This window comes from Gymnoscopelus microlampas (genome assembly GCF_963454915.1).
Source record: "Gymnoscopelus microlampas genome assembly, chromosome: 5".
Taxonomy (NCBI): Eukaryota; Metazoa; Chordata; class Actinopteri; order Myctophiformes; family Myctophidae; genus Gymnoscopelus; species Gymnoscopelus microlampas.
Window position 1 is genome coordinate 44975063 of NC_139942.1, and position 11004 is coordinate 44986066.

Below are 11004 nucleotides of genomic sequence, written 5' to 3' on the forward strand. Positions count from 1 at the left end.
CCATCTGTCTCAAGACCTGCTGGTCTCACTCTCTCAGTGATGACGGACCTGGTCTCACTCTCTCAGTGATGACGGACCTGGTCTCACTCTCTCAGTGATGACGGACCTGGTCTCACTCTCTCAGTGATGACATTAGAGGAGATTGTGTCTGCACCTCCTCCTCCGTCTGTCTGTCTGTGTGTGAACTGTGTGACCTGTGTGTGTGTGTGTGTGTGTGTGTGTGTGTGTGTGTGTGTGTGTGTGTGTGTGTGTGTGTGTGTGTGTGTGTGTGTGTGTGTGTGTGTGTGTGTGTGTGTGTGTGTGTGTGTGTGTGTGTGTGTGTGTGTGTGTGTGTGTGTGTGTGTGTGTGTGCTCTGTGCTGCACTGTTGAATCCAGGCCAAGTGATGCCACTACTGCATGTTACCGCGCGTGTGCGTGCGTGTGTAAACAGCGAGAGAGAGGGAGAGAGAAACAGAGAGAGAGAGGCGTGGTGGTGCCAGTAGGAGGGAGAGAACCGAGAGAGAAAGAGAGAGGTGGTTCTATCATTGTAGCATTCCAACACCCCCCCCCCCCTCCCAGAAGCAAAAATTTGAGTTACAAATGTTTGCTTTAAGAAAAAAAGAAATTCAACAATTTGCACTAATTTTCAATATTTTTTTCAAAAATAGCAGATATACAAGCTCATAGTGCCGCGCTCATGTGCGCACACAGATGCGTTCCCGGATTGAATGGGTTAGGAGAGGATAATTGATGGCAGGGTTTGTGGATGATGAGTGTAAAGAATCACATGGACTATGGAAGATGAACTAATAAAATTTAAATCTAACAAATGCGTAAAGCCGGGGCGGGGGGTGGGGGGTGGTGATATTTTTCACCAAATTCTTTCTTCTTTTTTTAATCAAATGAAAAACGTATCATCAATTGGCGGACTCACTCTTAGGCTGCCTTCAGATTGTGAGATGGTCTATACTCTACACAGTAATGTCTACATTTAGACAATTTACAGACACTTTCAAAAGTCCACGAGTGTTCTGAACATTCCTGGGACTGTGTAAAGTTGAAATGGGATGGCAGCTGGACACCTTGGCCCACACACACACACACGTGTTTCAAAAACACATGACATCACATGTGAGCTTGTAGATCGCTAGGGTTTTGTGGTTAAGGGCAGCAGAGCGCCGTGACGCCGTCTTAAGGGCCGTTCACGCCGATGTGATTAAGAGTGGTTAAGGCTCATACCACAGAGCATAGGTTCTGATGCAGCCTGACAGCGGTGTTGCTAAGTCTGCTTTTTATAAGCGACTTTGGGCTTGTTCTTACCTTAAAGTTGCTTCTAAAAATCGGAAGTTGCGCGTTGGTCTTGTTTCTAACGTGGAGTTACTTATTTGGGTTTGCTGCTGTTTAACCTCTTTAACCCTCAGTACACTGGCCATTTTCCAAACATTTTAGAAAAATTGGGGAATGTTTTTGAACCATAGACTGTAAAAATGAATGGACAAAGTGACGCAATTGATGGTAAATGAAGCCGATGTTTCAGCTATTTATATCTTGTATATGTATGAGCTTGTATATCTGCTATTTTTTAATAGCCAAAGTATAGCATCATGGTTAAAGTGATTGTGACGCTACTTTAGTGACTAATTGTAACTAATTTAGCTGGGGGACCCCCTGGTACTCCCCCAAGGACCCCTGGGGGAGTAGTACCCCACTTAGAGAACCAACGGCGTACTGTCCCACTCCCAGGCAGCATGCAGCCCCATTCAGCCTTACTGGCACACTCCTCCAATCCTGTTCCAGTGTTTTTATCATCAAGGCTAATTTCTGCCTGTAATCTGATTAGAGGCCCTGAGCAGCTTTAGCACCCTGCCGCGCTGCCCCCCCCCCCCCCTCTCTCTCTCCATCGTCTCTCCCGTCTCTCAGCTTCCTGGCATGTACACAAACAGACACTCACACTCTGGCTGTTCATCTCTCTCTCTCTCTCTCTCTGTCTCTCTCTCTCTCCCTCACACGCACAACCACACATACTGTAAAACACACACAGCAAGTCAGTGTGTGTGTGTGTGTGTGTGCGTGCTCACGCGCGTGCTGCCACTCGCTGTGTGATCGGAGTGTCCACTCTGCTGGGAGTGTCTGTGTGAGTGACCGTCATGCAGTTCTGAGCTCTCTTTCTCCCTCTCGCACACTGAGGCTGGGACTCAGTGTGTTCGTGTGTTTATGTGAGTGTGTGTGTGTGTGTGAGAGAGAGAGTGTGTGTGTGTGTGTGTGTGTGTGTGTGTGTGTGTGTGTGTGTGTGACTGTGCCATCACCTCCATCCATCCTAAGCCTTCTTCACGTCTGCTATACAACCTCCAGTGCGTTGTGTGTGGGGGGGAAGTCTATTAGCAGGGCGTTCGTTCCATCTATCTCCTTCTGTTCCTCTCCCTCCTCCTAAACATGTTCCGGAACCCATGGATCTCTAGCTACCATGTGGACGATGTTCAGCAGCACTGTAGCCAAGGTAAGACCTGCTGCGGTATAGCCACACAGGGCTAGTACTATAGCCTATAGTAGCCAATAAAGACTTAATGGAGCTAAGGCCTATTAGCTCAGGGGTGGGTGGGCAACCAACCATATGTTGAAGATCTACCAGGTGATCTTGACGTTGCTGTGGCTAAAAAGATTGCCCATGCACCTCACTTTTTGTATTTTATTTGACAGAATAGCAGTGTAATGCATTTAGTATGTGGTGTCATACTGCCATCATTCTTCTTTGTTTATTGATTTATTCTATGCTCGTATTGTTCTTATTAGCAGCCTATAAGATCTAAAAGCAATGGTGGGGTTTCACTGTCTGGTATACTGGGTGATCTCGCTATAGCCTTGGAAAACGCAAGGGTCCATTTGGTTACATTTGTACACTCTCTGAGTTACAAATGGATTACAAGACTTACTACTGTACTTTGCCTGGACTTGGCCAGTGCCCCTCATCTCACTTGTTGAGCCAGAAGAGTCTGATGTGTTCGATGGTGCTGTGTACTACTGCATGCAGAAGGATCCAGCTTGGATGGCTTTGCTTATAGATTCTTGTTTGAATTACACCTGTGTGTTTTTGGACTGTAAGGAATTAGGTGGGTCATGGTGGGTATATATTAAAATGTTACGCTGCAAAAACATTTTACAATATGTCCTCTCCCAAAAGGAGGGAGGTAGTTGCAACTGTAACACCCAGGATTTGAACCCTGGTATCCCCGTGCATGTGGAAAACATACGGGTTAAAGTTAAAGTTAGGGTTAGTTTTAAGTGATTTTGAGCTTAAGGTTATAGGGTTTATATGTAGTTGTAATTAAGGTTAATCAAACTTTATTCATTAGAGCACATTTAAAACAACCATTATACCGATGAAAGTGCTGCACAAGTTAGATAAGCAAAGCAATACATCAGTAAGTATGTGTATAAAGTAAACACAAGCATAACATAAGGTCATTGTTGTAAATAAGGTTAGAAAGTAAAGTTTAGGTTAGTTTTAGGTTAGGGTTTTTTAGGTGTGGTTGTAATTACTGCAAGGTTAAATAAAGTGTAAGGCTTAAGTTTGGTTAGTTTTAGGGTTATTGTGGATGGGGGATATTGAAGTTAAGATTAGGAGTGGTTGTGATTGAGGTAAGGATTAAGTTATTACAGTGGGTTTAATAACAATGGCATATTGTATTTGTGTGTGTGTGTGTGTGTGTGTGTGTGTGTGTGTGTGTGTGTGTGTGTGTGTGTGTGTGTGTGTGTGTGTGTGTGTGTGTGTGTGTGTGTGTGTGTGTGCGTGCGTGCGTGCGTGCGTGCGTGCGTGCGTGTGTTTTAACATATTGTATTTATTGCATATAAAGACATGCTCAAAATAGGGGTGCCAGTGTTAATGTGGTAAAGATGAGACTGAATGCTTTGACAATGTACTTACAAGGTGGAGGGTGAAGGAGGCTGGTTGTCACGTGACACTCTTTCACACTGTCCCTCTCTTTTCAGCAGATCGTCGTTGTCGGGAAGAAACCTCTTATCTCCATATTCTAACTTTTGGTGTTTTTTTCGTAAATTAATCCATTATAAGACCGGGAAAAGCATCAGTGTCATTTTAAGATTTGTTTGGCTATTCAAAAATAGCAGATATACAAGCTCATAGCGCAGATTGTAGATCTGCTATTTTTTAATATATATATTTTTTAAGCGAACATAACTCAAATCTTTGCTTCTGGGGGGGGGGGGGCTCTGGAACAAAATATTTTGAGATGGGCGTCCGTGGCCAATTTGGGTGATCCTTGACATGGAAAAGTTTGAGCACCACTGATATAGCGACATACTGTTAGGATTTTCAGATATGTATTTGTGTTTGGTCTACGAGCTCATGAGCTTGTATATATATCTGCTGTTTTTTAATAGCCAAAGTATAAAATAATGGTTAAAGTGGTTAAAATCTAAAATGACAGATGCTTTTCCCGCTCTTAATGGGTTAACACCCTATTTGATCATACTACAGCGTCACACGAAAGCATCAAAAGTAGCAGATCTACAAGCTCGAAACGCGGCGCGAAGCGACGCGTTTCGAGCTTGTAGATCTGCTACTTTTGATGCTTTAGAATTTGAATCCTGAAAAGTAATGGTTTTGGACATATGAGGTTTCCACCCGACAGAGATGACATAGTAGTACTGTATGTGGTGGGGGCGAGTCTATTTTACAACCTGTCTTAGAGAGTAGCCTATTTATAAAGAATCCCTATCTTCGCCCAGCCGTCTTTTTGGGGGGGGGCGGCGGGCGCCCCAGTGTGTTTTTCGCTGCCCACCACCACACATCTGTGGTTGGACATGATGTCCCGTTTTGTTGACAAGCCGTGGGGGGAATTGGAGATAACGCCGGACTCAGCCTCATTTATTTACATGTGGGGGGGGCTTTCCACTGACTGGCATAAGCTTGTAAACATAGTGGAGATGGACAGAGACAGACAGATGCACAGATGAACACACACGCTCACAGATACACTGGTGTACACAGACAAAGTGCTGCCGCATGCCCTGGCAAATATAAAGATAGATATGCTCTCAGACAGACAGACAGACAGACAGACAGACAGACACACACACATGTGCACGGGAAAGCACGCATACATGTACTGGTCCCACACACGCACACACGCACATGTATAGATAGACAGCCAAATAGCTACAGTAGCTACCGACACACAGTAACCTGATCTGTCTCTTGATCTGTATACTGTATATTAATGTGGTACCGCTTTACAACAAGTTCCTATTGCTGAGAGAGAGAGAGAGAGAGAGAGAGAGAGAGAGAGAGAGAGAGAGAGAGAGAGAGAGAGAGAGAGAGAGAGAGAGAGAGAGAGAGAGAGAGAGAGAGAGAGAGAGAGAGAGAGAGAGAGAGAGAGAGAGAGAGAGAGAGAGAGAGAGAGAGAGAGAGAGAGAGAGAGAGAGATGCTGTCACTGTAAGTTATGGAGAAGCTCTATGTAAGATGCTGAATGTAAATGAAGCTGTGTTTGGAGAGAGAGTTTGTTTCATGTAGCAGTGCAATAGCGGTCCGTTGAAAGGAGAGCGGCATCATCCGTCATGCCTGCCTATAGTTACACTGTAAGCATGGACTTAATACCTGTAGCCATTCATTCATTCATTCATTCATTTTCTCTGCCATCCGAAGGTGGCAATATATTATGCTTTCATTATGCTTTGCACTTGTCTGTCTGTCTGTCTGTCTGTCTGTCTGTCTGTCTGTCTGTGTGTTTGGGGCTAATCTTGCAAACTGCTGGACCTATCGGTACCAAAGTTTGTCCATATTGCAGGTAGGCTAAGGAAGACACTCCCCAGATATTATTATATAATCACAACTATGTTATGTAATATTTTTGTGAATGCATCACTGCCACCGTACAGTCCTTCCAGACTACTGTCGGAAGCTGGAAGCCCGTGATTTGTAGATTTCCCAACTGAACTTTTTCTATCGCCTATACACATACACATGGTGACGTCATTGACTCGAACTTTAGTGTCGAATTACAAGCTCTTCTCTTGACGGCTGTTTTACAGCTCAGACAGACAGAACACAGAATACACAGACAGATACACATATAGCACACAAACTGTGACGCGTGCACACGCATACGTGCACCTCCCCACATGGTAAGTGTCACATAAGTGCGACACTTGCAGTACCATGTGCGCATGCGTGCGCGCGGCCCTCAACACAAACACACTGAGCTACAGCCCAAGCACTGCATCAAGTTAGAACACAGTTCATTTCAGCAACCGCTGGCAGAGATCTACGCTCTGTGGAGCACATCTCTGTAGTTTGTTAGTTAATTCATTATTTAGTCAATCAATCAATCATTTGTTTGTCCGTTCATTCGTTCATTCATTCTAAGAGTCTAAAACTTCACTGGAGTGACGTTTGTGGTAAATTGTAAAATGTTTTTTTCATCCTGTTCTTTAAACAGTTTACACAGTTCACACCTACACTACAGTATATCAAATATTTGATGAACGCTTATGCAAAGCATATTACAGTGTTATAATTATTTGTTGTAGTTGTGTAGCTTTAGAGCCTTCACACGACCCATTGAGCTCTGCAAGGACACACAAGCCTATACACACAATTAATGGCAAAAGAACTGTTGTTCTCTTGATCGCGGTGATGACTTAATAAGACCTGATTGGACTCGTATGTGAGCAGCAGATATTGGATTGTGCTAGAAAGAGATTCCTTTGGTCACATTGTCGTTTGACGGCATCTGTTTTTCCTCTCTTCAGGATTTGGAGCCAAGCTTCGCAACTCCACATCACTGCCAACAGAAGTGTTAAGGTAATGAGAAAGGAAGCTAATTTATGTGTGATCATTACACTCGCTCGCACGCACACACACACACACACACACAAACACACACACGCACACGCACACGCACACGCACACGCACACGCACACGCACACGCACACACACAATCATTTACAAAAGAGATTTTGATGCATAATGAGGGATCCACAATTTAACAAAAGATTACAGGTAGAGGTAGTTGACAGCCCAAGTTTAAAATGTCATAGATCGGCGATTCATAAAATGAAATATATTTTCAAGTGGACCCATCAGCCTTTTCCAGAAAAGGTCAGGTCGGGAACAGCTGTTATCATTTAAAGAAATGGTAACCAACCATTAACCAACCAGTCTTGAAGCAGTTTGTTAAACAAAGCCATTTTGTGCAGAAGGTGCGTTTGCTTTGTCATCAACAGAGGGGATTTTTAGATATTGTATTATATAGGTTTAACAGTTTACTTGAGGTTATCGAGCTTAGCAAGAATTAACAGCTGGCTATGTCTAGAGCAGCTTATCCTTAGATCCTTTGTTTACGCTGTTTGGCAGTATCAGTCAGAATACTAACCAACCCAGGACACAGTGTATTTCACAACATTTTAAGGGTATTCCTTGATCAATTGTACAATAGTAGTCTTGCATAGCCAGACAACTATTCTACCATCTCTGAATGCTGTATATAGAGTCTGGAACTATACCTCTTGAAAGCTGAGAACGGAAGCTATCATCTGTTCGTCATTTTCCGTTCACAAAATATATTTTAAAATATCTTTACATTTGATTTAAAAACAAAATCAATTTCTGATAAGCAGTAATCTATAAATGCTTTGATTATTTAGATTTTTATTAGGACAAATTTGCGCAACTGTACAGACAAAACGGAAGTGGGGAGGAGGCCTGAAAATCTATGAAAATGATCCTCTGATAATTTTCAGAGCTTCCGTGCTCCAGACTGTATGACGGAAGCATTTGAAAATTGTGGGAGGCAATAGTCTGGCTCGCGAGACTAATTGTAAAATATTAGCTAAATGAATGACCCTAACATCATGAACCCCATCCATCAGCGTCCCTTTTCTGCATGCACATATCATAATATGCGAACATTCTGCGAAAATAGGCCAACGTTGGCCTGAAAACAGCAGATATTCTTCTGTAGCCTACAATGTGTTAGTTTGTTTTTTTTGGTGTAGAGGGGAAAAAAGGAGTGGACCAAGTAACAGAGCCCTGGCCTGGGGGATCCCCGGTCAACAATAGGGTATAGGGTTTAAGTGGTCAAGTCAGTTTTGATATTCCCACACTAACCACTTCAGCCCTAAATGTATTTCGACCATTTGAAAATAACAGATCTACAAGCTCACAATGCGTCGCAACGCAGATCGTCTATTTTCAAAAGATTTTTTATACATTTTGAATATGTGAAATGGGACAATATGCACAATTTTACTTTTGTACTTTAACACCATTTTGACACCAATACTTTTGTACTTTTATTCATGTGCATTTTTAATTGCGGACTTTCACTTGTAACAGAGTATTACTACATTGCGGTATTGACACTTTGACTTAAGTAAAACGCGTGAGTACTTTTTCCACCACTGCCCGACAGCGACGATATTCAATGTCAACCTGGCCTACTACACTCCTGTCTTAGCTTTCACCTTATGCTCCGCTTACAGTGTTTAAGCAATAAGCATGGTGTACTACTCAGGTACTACTACAGCAGGTGTAATTAGAAGCTCCACCATTCACCCCACTTATATAACAGAGAACTAGCTTATAAGAACTAGGTTAACCAGGCCTGATTTATCGTGCAGGGGAAAGGGAACAGTCACAGGGCTTTTAACTAAGCTGAATCGACGAGTCGCCCAAAGCCAATTCATATGACCGGCAGGCAGCTCTAAGAGTAGTGGAATCGCTCCACTGCAAAAAATCCTTTGCTAAACTAGGTAAAGTAACACTCAGGATTTTAGGTGCTGAAGCACAGGGCACCAACCTTGGGGGGGGGGGGAGCACCAAACGGCAGGGAGAAAGTGAAAGAAGACTGAACTATCGCTGAAAAGCACCGAAATTTAGAAGCAGCGGCTGCTGAAGGAGCGCTAAAGCTAAAGCGTTGAAACAACGATGGCCACAATGATCTGCACCCACCTTACTTCTGCTATAGTTTGTGTTTTTACGATGTTTTTGAAAAAGTGGAAATGTTTCTGCATCAGGGGTCATCGCCATGCTGGCTTGTGGTGGACATTTTTGTTAAAATTCTATCTTTGCCATGGATATAAAAATGAGTGGAAAATGATATTACCAGAAACACACAACTTTACAGGTCTGTAACTCTCACACTTATGGGGGTCCTTGAAAATAAAATAAAAAGTTAGAGAACCACTGTCCTAGTGGACTCCTATGTTATGTACAAAAATAAAAAATCTAAAATTTGCCACAGACAAGGCCAAGTCTAGCCACGGACACATTTGTTTGGTACGGACACATTGATGACCCCTGTTCTCTGCATGCTTCCAATTTTGACTTAAGTTATTATAAACTACTACTAATACATATTGTTCACTGCATGGTTTTCACTGTTATGACTGTAGTGTGTAACGTAGTCACAATCACATGGACTTCAATTCGTTTAGTTTTCAGAGTGACCTCTCTCTGGAGGAACGGGCCGCCTTGGTCAAGAGCGCTTCAGATATCGATGCCAACCTTCTGTCTGTCCTACCCAAGGGTGAGGTTCACTTTCTGTCACTTTCTAGTCGTAACACCTAACAAAGTGAGTTCACAATCCATTACCTTGACAGATAATTACCTGGGCTTTTCTGCATTGATTAACTTCATGGAGGGTAAATGGGACAGTAGTGTGTAGCAGCAAAAAAAAGGCCAGTTAGAAATTCTACAAACATACAACAAAAAATAGTAATTAATTCCAATCAAATGTTTTTTCTTGTCTTTTCCCCATCACCTATAGTTTCAGAATTAAAGAGACATTTTGAGATCGCTAACTCAGATGATTGGGAAATGAACAGGTAGGTAACAACAACACATTGGTTCTCTCTAATAAATTGTTTCCCCCCTATCTCTGTGGTTCTTAAAATGGGGTTTGGGGACCCCCAGGGGTCCAGGGGGTCCCCAGCAAAAGTAGATAAAATAGCATTACAATAATTTTAACCACTTTATCCATTTATAGGTTGGCTATTCAAAAAGAGCAGATGTACAAGTGATGGTACATCTGCTATTTTTGAAAATACTTGAAAAATATCTAAAATCTTTCGATGTTTTAATAATAATTTAGAACTTTTAACCCCAAAAATCTCTTCTGGGTGTCCCTGGCACAAAAACAAATTCAGATGGGGGTCCGCGGCCAAATACATGGGGGGATGGGGGACTGCGTGGCACGAGAAACATTGAGAACCACTGCCCTATCTAACCCTGTTTTATTTTACATTCTGCAGTCATTGTACAGTCAGTCACTGACCTCCATCCATCCACCCCACCCCACCCTGTGCCCCCTGGTAGGAAGGAGAGGATAGCCCGCCGCCTGGAGGGGATGGAGAGCGACGTGCCCCCTGCCCTGGCGGCGATGCCCGGTGGGCTGGTGTCCAACAGAATGCTAGAGGAGGACCAGCCACGCTACACGCGCGCCTCTGACCCCTGTGAGCCACGTGGGATGGGTAAGCATGGCATGGAGCACTTAGTAGTGGACCCCCAGAGCCTTGTATTAGAGAGTTGCGGGCAGAAAACCGTATCCGTCACCTCGTTCATGTAAACTCTAAATAGTGACAAGCCTTCATAGACTCCAGTGCATTCCGTAAACTTCCGTTTCAGGGCTTTGTCACTATTCGACTCCTCGGACTGGCCCAATGAAGTGAACGGAGGTGACGCAATTCTCCTTATATGGCTCTGCTAGTGGCTACACGTGGAGGTTGCTCTGTTGGACTAGACCACTGATTCTCAACTTTTTTCGTTTCAAAGACCCCAACCCCTCCAGTTTGATATCGCTGCTGTCGGTCAGAAACCTCTTATTTCCATATTCCAACTTTTTGTGTTTTTTCGTGCATTTGCAAAAAAAAATATGGAATCCTGAAAAGTAACAGTTTTGAACATACAGTATGAGGTTTCCACCCTGACAGAGACGATATGCATTAGGCCACAGACCCCGATTTGATAACATTTTCATCTCTGTATCAATGTACACTGTCAAATCC

At 43.3% G+C, this 11004-nt stretch overlaps 1 protein-coding gene across 6 annotated transcripts in view; it reads left to right on the plus strand.

The window, feature by feature from the left end:
* LOC311044774 (supervillin-like) overlaps positions 1-11004 on the plus strand; it is a 75273-nt gene that overhangs the window by 12388 nt on the left and 51881 nt on the right. For 4 of the 6 annotated variants that reach the window (XM_084056557.1, XM_084056553.1, XM_084056555.1 and 1 more), the window contains exons 1-5: positions 2379-2477; positions 6750-6801; positions 9436-9527; positions 9768-9825; positions 10316-10470. In XM_084056557.1, the coding sequence (XP_083912683.1) occupies positions 2414-2477; positions 6750-6801; positions 9436-9527; positions 9768-9825; positions 10316-10470 (421 nt within the window). In that variant the 5' untranslated portion in view covers positions 2379-2413. Of the gene's footprint in view, positions 1-2378; positions 2478-6749; positions 6802-9435; positions 9528-9767; positions 9826-10315; positions 10471-11004 lie in introns of those variants that run through there. The other 2 variants (XM_084056554.1, XM_084056558.1) reach the window with 2 other exon arrangements.